The 12,039-nt window shown below is 38.7% G+C and overlaps 1 protein-coding gene across 3 annotated transcripts; it reads left to right on the top strand.

The window, feature by feature from the left end:
- The first annotated feature begins 544 nt into the window (after positions 1-544).
- On the top strand, positions 545-11,646 carry LOC127959778 (ubiquitin-protein ligase E3A-like). 3 transcript variants are annotated; one of them, XR_008154291.1, is made up of 12 exons: positions 548-724; positions 1,702-1,785; positions 3,049-3,362; positions 4,365-5,611; positions 5,706-5,850; positions 7,212-7,417; positions 8,520-8,684; positions 8,799-8,954; positions 9,054-9,127; positions 9,559-9,702; positions 10,243-10,450; positions 10,691-11,646. XR_008154291.1 is itself a non-coding variant. In XM_052559156.1 (11 exons), coding segments are annotated over exons 2-11 (2,574 nt in total). In that variant the 5' UTR covers positions 549-724; positions 1,702-1,783; the 3' UTR covers positions 10,364-11,646. The 3 variants fall into 3 exon arrangements, 1 of the variants encoding a protein (XP_052415116.1); XM_052559156.1 differs by having other exon boundaries at positions 549-724; positions 10,243-11,646; XR_008154292.1 differs by lacking the exons at positions 9,559-9,702; positions 10,243-10,450; positions 10,691-11,646 and having other exon boundaries at positions 545-724; positions 8,768-8,954; positions 9,054-9,131.
- Positions 11,647-12,039: the final 393 nt, after the last annotated feature.

Raw genomic sequence — 12,039 nt, 5'->3', positions numbered from 1 at the left:
TGCAGTTGTCATTTCATATAATTTGAAATGCTTCTTTGGAGTTGGGTGGATTTTGATTGGCTGTCAGTGGTTTTAACATTCATAAGCTGAAATAATAAAATAAACAAATCTGAAAGTGATTCCAACAATATTATAGCTGTGATCTGTGCTCATAGAATCAGAATGATTGACAGGACATTGACCGTTGCCCCCTACTGGAGTAACATGTAACCTGCAGCTCCCACAGAACACATCAATAAATTATGAATATTTTGGGTGAACTGACTAAAAAAAAGATAAAGATCACTGAGATAAAACCAAATCCCTCTGCCAAGACAAGCACTGGTATTTTCTTCAGCAAATGCATAGCTATATTCTTTAAGTTTTCCTTTCGGGTTCTGCAATCTGCTGATGAATATTATTGTTACAATTGTTTTTTAAATGTATGTGTTAAAAAGAAAGACATCTGGTGCGTGTTTTAAAACTTTGTTTATTTCAGCTCATAAAAACACAACTTCTCAGGTTTCATCACATCTCGATCTTGACTGACTGCCAGAAGAACGCTGTGCCGATGGTCGTCCTCGTGCCACGGTGCATTGTGGGATCGCTCTCCGTGTTTGCCTCGGTTGATCAAGATGGCCGCGAATATTTTGTGGAGGGGTTGGAGTTGAATACACGCTGCACTCGGAGCGATTGTGATGTTGAGAGACCAGATTCATTCGTCCGCATCAGAACATCTTCACAAGTAAGCTGTCAAAACATCAATCACGCTTCTCCCGCCCCGATCGCGCTTGATCGAAGCCGTAATACGCGCTGTTAGGCCAGTTAGCTGCTCTGCTAACAGCTCCGGGGAGGGACGGAAGGGGTTTGTGGTAAACAAGCGAAATCAGTGCAGTCCCGATATCCTAAATAAGTTACACCCTCGCCTTTGACTATGCAACAACAACCGTTAAGTATAATCCGTTCGTGTTTTCGAAATGGCAGACTGGCTAGCTGTAGCTAGGCTAACTAGTTACTCAGCTCTTTCCTGCTATTAACGTTACTCCCCATGACAGTTACTGCAAGGTAACACGATTTGCTGCTTTCACTCTGCCTTAAACGCGTCGATCATCAGCACACTTTATAACTGACCATTAGGTCTTCGTTCGTTCGTTTTAAAATGAACCATAGGAGATTGGCTATGTGTGTGTGCAATGCTGAAGTTGTTTGTGCACTGTCATACCCCCCCTGCCTGTCCCACTGCGGCCTCAGCTCCTTCTGCTCGGGGTAAACCACTGACTGTTTACCGGTACACGGGATGTTTCGGTTGCAAAAGCACACGGTATGTTTTTAGTTCGGGCCTCTGTGTAGGTTTATGTCGCTGCTCTTCTTGCGGTTACATGGGCTTTGTGTCAAAACTAGTGGGCTGACTACCTGGACAGCAATTGTGGACATCGTAGGGTTTCAGAATACTGTCTAGGTAGGCGGCTTGTTTGATTTTAAGACGCTGCTCATGGTGACGTTCTTCCCGGTCATGCACGTTAGGCTCGTGTTTACCAACACCACAGTGTTTCTCAATAATCTTGAGCACCTTTGATCAATAGGGTTAAATGGGGTCGTTTCTATTTTTGGAAGAACTATCCTTTTTATTAGTCATTGACTCATTACTGAGTGAACTGTTTCCAGTCATCTTGGTCTGTATAGCAGTGTGTATGTGAGTGACTGTTCTCTGTTCATCTGCAGGATTGCTACCTGACCAACTTTTGGTCTCTTTAGAGTTCAGAGCTGCAGAAGAGTGTGATATCGGAAACTTCAAGCAAGTCTAATGTAAGTTTCTTTGTCTATACCTGTGTTAAATGACTGTTTTCATGGGTATCATATCTTGTCTTGACTGACGTTCAAAATTAAATGCTGATTGGTTATTTTTGTGTGTTCCTGTTTTTTTTATATATATATATATATATATATATATATATATATATATATATATATATATATATATATATATAATTTATGCATTTAGCAGATGCTTTTATCCAAAGCGACCTACAGTGCATTCAGGCTATCAATTTTTACCTTTCATGTGTTCCCGGCGAATCGAACCCCCAACCTTGCGCTTGATAAGGCAGTGCTCTACCAATTGAGCTACAGGAACACTATATGTGTGTGTGTTTACCAAAAAATGTACATTCTTTCATCATTTACTCACCCTTCGGTTCTTTGTTCTACTGATATTTTGAATAATTTTGCTAACCAAATGGTTGACAGTAGCTAATGATTTCCATAGCCATTGACTTCTATGGACAACAATACTATCATCATCTGTTTGGTTACCAGCATTCTTCAGAATATCATCTTTTGTGTTCAAAGAAAGAAAGAAATTCATATACAGGTTTGGAACGACTTGAGGCTGAGTAAATGATGACAGTTTCAGTTTTGGTTTTGGTCACACTAAGAATAAGCAAACACTTGATTCTCCTGAAGGTGTGGTCACATATACCATTGCTAGGCAGCATTTTGCTGGAGAAATCCATTAATTTCAACAGGAATCCACACACAGTCAAGAGTGTCACGTGAGGGTGAAAAAGTTCCCCACTTTTGGTCACGTGAATTTGCCACTTTGACCAACAGGAAGCTGCTGGGTTTGAAAGTGTGAACAGTGATTTACTATTCACAGTGAACTTTTTCCCCTGCATAATTGTGCAGATCTTTTGCTAATGTGACCGCACATTAAGAGTTACTGTAATTACTGGTTGAAAAGCACTATTAATTTTATCATTTTTTTATACAGTAAAACTATTGGAAGTACACAATGTGCATAAAATATGCATTATTTTAAAAGACCTCAACATTATTGTGTTGACATGAATTACATTGGTGACATGTAACCCGAAGTTCATCCACGTATAGAAAAGTCTAATTCCATCATGTGCACATGCAAAAATCAATGTTTTAATGGCTGTTGAGAAATTCAAATGGATGGTTTTATTTGAGATATAAAAGTATAGAAATATTTGCACTGTTGTGAACTTTTTTTCAGGATTGATCCATACTAATGCCCCTGCTGTCCTGTTTGAATGTCTGATACAGGAAGCGAGCGGCTGCAAAGCATTTAATTGAGCGCTACTACCACCAGTTAACAGAGGGCTGTGGAAATGAGGCCTGCACGAATGAGGCTTGTGGCTCTTCTCCGGGTTTCCAGCGCATGGATAACAATGCAGCGGCCATCAAGGCCCTGGAGTTATATAAGAATAATGCCAAACTGTGTGATCCTCATCCCTCTAAGAAAGGAGCCAGTTCAGCCTTCCCGGAGAACAGTGCCAAAGGAGCTCACAACTTCTCTGCTTGCAGCAACGGGAAGATGAACCATAAGGACCTACAGCCCGCAAGGGAGGACTTTAGAGGTGAACACATTGTCACACTTAGTCAACATTATGATTTTTTTTGTTGGTTAGGGGGGGGGGGGGGGGATCAGGAAAGGAACGAACCACAAATCTTATATGCACAATGCAATTTCCAAAATGTGAGCCTGGAAAACAAATACAGAAGGGTCAATTTTCATAATCTGAAAGCTGAATAAATAAGCTTTTCATGGATGTATGGTTTGTTAGGTAGGGAGAACATTTGGAGATACAACTATTTGAAAATATGGGTGCAAAACAATTGAAGTTCTCAGCAATGCATATTACTAATAAAAAAATTAACAAAATACCTTCATGGAACATGATCTTTACTTAATATCCTAATGATTTTTGGCATAAAAGAAAAATAGATAATTATGACCCATACAATGTGTTGTTGTTGGCTATTGCTACAAATACACCCATGTGATTTATGACTGGTTTTGTGGTCCAGGGTCACAAATGCTTTGTTATGAGTAAAATAAAAAATACAATTAAATAGAGAAAATAAAAATACTAAAAGATGTGACGCTATAATTTTTGATACCACAAATGTGCTACTGAATAAACTTTTAAACCTTAATATTAATATGTATTTAATATACATCACAAATTGAATAAACAGTCATTTAGTATTGCTCAATTAGGTGAACAGAGCATCATATTTTTCAAGTTAAAATTCAGGATTGAGGAACAAAGCAATTAAATTAGAAGTTTTAGAAATGAAAAGTTGAAAAAAAGATGCGTGCACACTATGAAGGTGGAAATTTAAAATTAAATTTTAATGTATGCATTTAGCAGACGCTTTTATCCAAAGCGACTTTCATTGCATTCAGACTAACAATTTTTTACTATCATGTGTTTCCTGGGATTCGAACCCCCAACCTTGCACTTGCTAATGCAAAGCTCTACCAGTTGAGCTACAGGAACACGGAGAAAGCTAGTTTGACACAAATCTTTTTTTTTTTTTTTTTTTCACTTATTCTTTACCATATTCTTTTGCAGATCTGAATAACTTGACAGAGGAGAAGGTGTATGAAATCCTAAGCCTCTGCAGTGAGACAGAGGACTATTCTCCTCTAATCCGTGTCATCGGTAGGGTTTTCTCAAGCGCGGAGAGTCTGGTCCAGAGTTTCCGCAAGGCGAATCAACACACCAAGGAAGAGCTCAAGTCCCTTCAGGCCAAGGATGAGGACAAAGATGAAGATGAGAAGGAAACGGCCTCTGGTTCGTCCACAGCCATGGAGGTGGAACCCGAAGCCTCTGCGTCAAGTGGAGACGGGCCATCTCACGAAGAAAACAATGTCCAAAAGTTTGGTCCCGTCGAAGTTTCTGTAGACATTGATGCAGTAAGAAGAGTGTATGACAGACTATTATCAAATGAGAAGATCGAAGCAGCATTCCTCAACGCGTTAGTCTACCTGTCGCCCAATGTAGAGTGTGACCTCACCTACCACAACGTGTATGCCGCCGACCCTAATTACCTGAACGTCTTCATCATCGTCATGGAGAACAGTAACCTCCACAGTCCAGAATACTTAGAAATCGCCCTGCCACAATTCTGCAAGGCAATGAGCAAGCTACCTCTTCCGGCTCTGGCCAAGCTTGCGCTGTTGTGGTCGCAGTATGGCGCAGACCAGATCCGACGTCTGCTCGAGACTTTCCAGCAGCTTATTACCTACACGGTTATCAGCAACGAGTTCAGCAGCGACAACCTTGTCAACGAGGATGATGGTGTGGTGGCAGCCACCAAGTGCTTGAAAATCGTCTACTATGCAAATGTGCTGGGTGGTGACCTAGACATGGGTCACAACGAGGAGGAGGATGACGAACCGATCCCGGAGTCCAGCGAGCTGACCCTGCAGGAACTGCTCGGCGAGGAACGGCGCAACAAGAAAGGCCCTCGGGTGGATCCACTAGAGACAGAACTGGGCATTCGTGCCTCGGACTGTCGAAAACCCCTCATCCCGTACGAGGAGTTCATCAACGAACCGCTCAATGAGGTTCTTGAAATGGACAAAGACTACACCTTCTTCAAGGTGGAGACAGAAAGCAAGTTCTCCTTTATGACCTGCCCGTTCATTCTTAACGCTGTGACTAAGAATCTAGGCCTGTACTATGACAACCGGATCCGGATGTACAGCGAGCGCAGGATAACGGCCCTCTACAGTTTAGTGCAGGGACAACAGCTGAACCCTTACCTGCGACTCAAAGTGCGCAGAGACCACGTCATAGATGATGCTCTTGTCAGGGTAGGTGCCAAAGAGCTTTCAAAGACAAATGTTGTTTTCTAGTGATTTCTCACGTATTATTTATCATTTGTGATGAATATGTGATTGGTTTTAGTTGGAGATGATTGCCATGGAAAACCCAGCAGACCTGAAGAAACAGCTGTATGTGGAGTTTGAGGGAGAGCAGGGAGTAGACGAAGGGGGAGTATCCAAAGAGTTCTTTCAACTGGTCGTAGAGGAGATCTTTAACCCAGATATAGGTAATTATCATCAAATATTTCCTACTTGACTTGTTTAATATACTCTTTGGCTTTTCTTACCCATACTAATGTAAAGCTTAATCCGTTTGATTTCTATTCATTGATACTGGAATGGATCTGCACTAGTTGGCTTAACCCTCTGAAGTCGTTTAACGCATATACGTGTTATGAGGCATTTTCTTCTGATAACCCTGAAAAGAACTTAAATTACACTTTCAGTTTTGATCGTACAGATAAGAACAATACATCAATCGAATCTGTAAAGGGTCTACTTGTTTTGTATACAGTATAAAGATAACAAACAAGGTGTGCTGTCTGCAGCCTTTGTCTGCGTTGATCTTCATTTAGACACGCGTCATTAAAATGAACTGTAACTCAGTTAATACTCAACGAAGAGACATGAGAGAGATATCTATAGAAAGCCTGACATGTCTACTTTTAAACTAAACAAGTGCTGCCGAGAACAAATATTCTGTGATTAAGTAATCCATATGAAAACAACACGATGTCCGTTTTTCACGGACTGTAGTAATGTGACTGAAGTAATGATGCAAAAAATTTAGTTTGAAAGTCAGCTTTGATTGTTCCTAATAAACTGTTTAACTGCACTCGCAAGTGAATATTAAATTATGTTGTGGGATAATTAAATATATTCTAAATAAACTAGAAACATAAAATTATATCATTTATTTTGTCATCACATTCTTTCTTGTAACTCCTCCCTCTCAGTGACACAGCTGACTGAGAGGCTCATTATGCAGCTCATTACGCAGGCCTTTGTTTTCTCAGGTGTAAATCACAATGATATTCATTATAGTTGACGTCTACTCGCATATGACTTTTACCAACAAAATGTGTCTTAGAAAATTTAAATCAATATATTGTTTTCTGTGAGTGAGTAAACAAGATGATTTTCACATCATTTAGAAAGACAAATTCTAGGCTACAGGCTCCAGTTCTCAAAAGTCCTGGGAACCAATGATATGTATGTGTTTTATGGCCTTATTCAAGTGATTTAAGATGTTTAGTTTTTCACTAACCATGCATAACATTTTTTTTCTCAAAAAAACACTGTCAAGTACATACATGCTGCGCACATATTATTATAGCCCAGTTTGTGCTAATTACAGTGAGATTAGACTTAAGCCATTTAGATATTTATAAGAAACTGAAAACGGCACAAATGTCAGGGCATGACAAAACTTCTCCAGGCCCCAAAAATACCCTTGGACTCCAGAGGGTTAATGTTCCTCTTAGAACTTGTTTTATTGATATTGATGAACTTATTGATTCGGAGAGTGTGAGATGAGGATCTGTTGTGCACCCTGGTCTTACACTTTCTCTTTCCGTTTCACCCACAGGCATGTTTACCTATGATGAAATCACAAAACTTTTCTGGTTCAACCCTTCATCGTTTGAAACTGAAGGCCAGTTCACATTGATAGGCATCGTCTTGGGCTTAGCTATCTACAATAACTGCATTCTTGATGTGCACTTCCCTATGGTGGTTTACAGAAAACTAATGGGAAAGAAAGGAACGTTTAGAGACCTTTCAGACTCTCATCCGGTAATACTTCCCTGGTTACATTTATTTATGTTAATCAGCATTCCTAGTCAAACATTTTTTTTTTAGAAATGAAGTGCAAATATAACAGATTGCAGATTGTGTTATCATCCAAAAGTTTGGGGTGGGTGAGATTTTTTTTTTTTGTTTGTTTGTTTGAAAGAAGTCTCTTGTGCTTACCACATCTTCATTTATTAATCAAAAATGAAAGAGAAATTGCAATTTAAAATAGTATTTTTTTTGGTAATATATATTTGCTTAATTTTGTTTTTAATATATTTTTAAATGTAATTTATTTCTGTGAAGGCAAAGGTGGCTTTCAGCAGATATTATTTCAGTCTTCAGTGCCACATCATTAGTCATAAATCATTCTAATATGCTAATTTGGTACTTTGGTGCTCAGGAAACATTTCTGATTATCATCAATGTGGAAAAAAGCTGTACTGCTTAATATTTTTATGGAAACCATGATACTTTGAGGATTCTTTGATTAATTTTGTGTTACAATGTTAAGTCTACAAAACATTTGAACAGAAGTGTACACTTTTAAAGTTTCAACTTGAGTAAACAATTAAACTACACTTTAGATATAGTAGCCTGTACTTTTTTCACATGCAGACGAACTTAATTGTAGATTCAGATCCTGCTGAATCAAACAAGACCGTATGTGATGCCTTCCCAAACAATTGCTTTTTCAAGAGCATGTCTTATGATGACATGGCCTTATTTTAACGAAAAAGGATTTTTGGCTTGCTCGTTGAAACATAAGCTAATTTTTTTCCCCACAGCATTTCAACATCATGTTGTATGTTGACATTGAAATTCTGTATTTACAAAGAGCACCATTTCAGCTTTATTGCAAATGGGAATGCATTACCTGTTCTCATATTGGAGGTATGCTAGGACAGAGATTGTGTCTGGGAGGAGATATAGGCAGGTACATCAGCACTTTAGTGGCAGACCCTGTCATTATGACTTTAGTACACCGTGTCTGCTCATCAAAATATTTGGGGCGAGTTGATTCATGCTGTCATATCAAAAACCTAGGGGTATGAGTGCATCTCTTCACATTCTCTATAATGGTTCTGATCATCTGTTTGTTCAGGTTCTTTATCAGAGTCTGAAGGATCTGCTGGAGTATGAAGGTAATGTGGAAGAAGACATGATGATTACCTTCCAGATCTCACAAACAGACCTGTTTGGAAACCCACTAATGTATGATTTGAAGGAAGGAGGAGATAAAATCCCAGTTACCAATGAGAACAGAAAGGTTAGTCCACTTTAAGGAGAAGATTCCAGCAATGCATTCATTCATTCAGCATTTTAAAACACAAACATGTTTGTATCTGCCAGTATACACATAACACGAAGTGGGTCTCTGCAGGATTTTGTGGCACTCTATGCAGAGTACATGCTGAACAAAAGTGTGGAGAAACAGTTCAAGGCCTTCAGAAGAGGGTTCCACATGGTCACTAATGAATCTCCGCTCAAGTATCTGTTTCGATCGGAGGAGATCGAGCTGCTCATATGTGGCAGCAGGGTGAGTTGGCTATAGGTTATTATTTACTTCCAGGCTGATCTTACACATGTGGCACAGCCTTAGTTAGAAACCAATAACTTTGTGTTTTTCCTCGTGCAGAATCTTGACTTCCAAGCACTTGAAGATAGTACAGAATATGATGGTGGATACAACAAAGACTCTCACATTATTAAGTAAGTTTATGCATATTAAAATACATCATGTAAATAATGTTGTGTGGGTTATTATTTTCTTTATGATGTCATAGTTACTAGTGGTGATCAGCTGACATTTGAGGTTTTGAGCTGTATGTTTCTCCATGTCAATGGATAATAAATCATCTTGCTTTCAGGTAGTGATTGTATTTCAGGTGTTTTAGGACTAAATGTTGTGCAAGATGAGCATTAAGTTTTTGATACATTTTTATGTGAGCCGTTAATTTGTCATGAAATAATTCATTTCATTTGTCTAGTTGTCATTTAATTATGAGTGTTGCATTACACATCAGCCATCCTGATCTCCAGATGGTCACATCAGTATTTACAAGCACAATATCAGTCCACTGCTAGTTGTAAATACTACTTCCTACGTGAGATTAAAAGTGTGTCTTTTTGACACTCATCAGGGATTTCTGGGAGACTGTGCACTCATTTGGGCAGGAGCAGAAGAGGCTGTTTCTTCAGTTCACCACGGGCACAGACAGAGCTCCAGTTGGAGGTTTAGGCAAGCTCAAGATGATTATTGCCAAAAATGGCCCGGACTCAGACAGGTAAACTCAAATACACTGTTGCTCAATAATCAGTTAAAGTTTTATGACATCATACTGTGTTTAAAAAGGTCATTTATCATATCAATTCAATTTTAAATCAGAATACATTTTTTACTTTTAAAAATGTGATTCGTGGGCAGTGGAAGGGAGAGAAAAAATAAAAAAAGCAAGGTCTTGAGGCTCTTTTCCTGAGATTACGTAAAGCAGTAATATCAGTGGTTCTCAAAAGCTTTTTTTTCCCTCTATATTAACCCAGTGCTTTTTTGTAGCTCTTTTTAATAAAAAAAATAAAAGAAAAAAAGAATTCATGGGATAAGATTAAAAAAAAAAAAAAAAAAAAAAACATTAACTAGCATAGTTAATGCATATTTGTAAGTTGCAATGATGCATTGCATTCTCTTTATGAACCAGCATTCAAGCATATGAATCTAACGGCACTTTTACCACATATATTTGACATTATACATGTGTATACATCTCTGTAGCAATAAATATGCAAAGTCTTCTCAAAGTAATGCTCTCTTCTCCTCCTATGGTCAGGTTACCCACCTCTCATACCTGCTTCAACGTGCTGCTCCTCCCTGAATACTCCACTAAGGAGAAACTTCGAGAGAGACTCCTTAAAGCCATCACTTACGCCAAAGGCTTCGGCATGCTCTGAGGCACCAGGATCCGCAAAAGAACTCACTCGCCCTCAGAGCTCTCATTTGTGCGTCAAAGGAGCATTCAGCTACATCGACAAATAAAAGTAAATATCAAGTTAAAATGTAAGGCTAGGTGGAATGGGGTAAAATGGAAAAGTTCTGGTGACCGTGTGCCTGTGCCTAAATAGTAGATAAAACCACACTGGACTCTTGTCTCTCTCTCTCCCTCTTATGTAAGTGTTAAGGCTCCCTTTTTGTATGCACTGAGAAATAAGGTTATTTATTTTAAGGGATGAAATCTCTTGTCATGTCTGCCAGGAAATCCACTCTTTTTGCTTTCGTAGTCATGAAAAGGAGAGACGGTTAGACGTTTTCATCACCTGCAGGACTGATCACCATCTGAACTTAACGCGATCAAAGGGAGGAAGTGGAACTTTATTGATGTATTATGGTTGAACTGTGAAAGTGCACTTAACTCAATATTCAGAATGTCTCTTAGGGTTGTTGTTTTTTTTCTTTTCTGTTTTGGATCTGCCCTATGACATTTTTTCGCTTGTGTTTCATAGGTCTTCCCTAGTCCATTTGCAGCAGTGCTTTCAAAGGTACCGAGCAGCTCCAGTCTCAATTTTGTGTCCAGGAATCTGTATTTATTGAGGAACTGCATTGTTTGTAATGCTGCTTGGCCAGTTGTGCTGCTCTTTTATGGCCAGTTTTCTGCATTTCGCTTCAGAGCCTGGTCTTTCTCTCCCATACAGAATTGATCTGTTTGTTAAAATCAATCCATGCTTATGGTGCACTTCTGACAACGAGTAGTGTTACAAAAGAGAGATCTAACCTTCCCATAAACCTCTCTCTAAGGCTTCCTACAAGTGTTTTGTTTCGTTATCTGTCTTTGTTTTAATTCAGGATGGCAGACTTTTAGTCAGTGAATGCTAACTGACAGTGCCCCATGAAGAAACCGTTTCTGTTTTAGTAGCTTTGTTTGTTTTTGCTCTGCACAGTGTCTGGCCCTATACTGTTGGATGAAAATGAGGGGAAATTGGCACAAATTGTACCACTATCTTGTTGTGCCAAACATTTATGCTGAGAATTGCCGCTCCGGTTTGTCCAGGCGTAGCTGGAAACCCACTTTAGCCATGCCCTCTACACTTTTTTTCCCTCTTGCATATTAAATGTGACTGTGGCTTGTTCCACTGCTGATGGCGCTAACATAAAAGGGGGAAACAGGACTTGATATTGAGAATGACAACATTTGATTGTTTCGAGTTATTCTTAAATAAATTCAAAACTGAAAAACAAACCAAGTGTGCAAATGTGAGGAGATTGTGTGATTTCAACTTATTTTTTTCTTCGTGGTGTCAGGAGTTTATACAAAACCATTTATAATGTAAAATACGTACAAAATTAACATGTATGTCTTTTTCAACATATTCAATACCATATTGAAGCCGGAATACTTTAGCTCGTACATAAACTTAGTTTAGCTTTTAATAAACTTAAGATTTTAGTCACTTTAGGATTTGTTCGCCTGTTTTTTGGCTTCAAATTGGTGCTTAGTTTATAAAAAAATAATTAAATTTATTTGTATTTTTATATACAATTTAGACATACACTGTTTCAACTTTTCTATATCAGATTTTCTCTACGAGTACAGTTTGTGGTCCCTAACATGACACACACAATACACATATAA

Source organism: Carassius gibelio, chromosome B6 (genome assembly GCF_023724105.1).
Source record: "Carassius gibelio isolate Cgi1373 ecotype wild population from Czech Republic chromosome B6, carGib1.2-hapl.c, whole genome shotgun sequence".
NCBI lineage: Eukaryota > Metazoa > Chordata > Actinopteri > Cypriniformes > Cyprinidae > Carassius > Carassius gibelio.
This window is presented reverse-complemented; position numbering and strand designations above follow the sequence as displayed.

Excerpts from the sequence above, each read along its gene's own strand:
- LOC127959778 (XM_052559156.1), top strand. Across the intron at positions 5,612-5,705 it reads TAGATGATGCTCTTGTCAGG|TTGGAGATGATTGCCATGGA; the intron begins GTAGGTGCCAAA and ends GATTGGTTTTAG. Across the intron at positions 8,955-9,053 it reads TGCTCATATGTGGCAGCAGG|AATCTTGACTTCCAAGCACT; the intron begins GTGAGTTGGCTA and ends TTCCTCGTGCAG.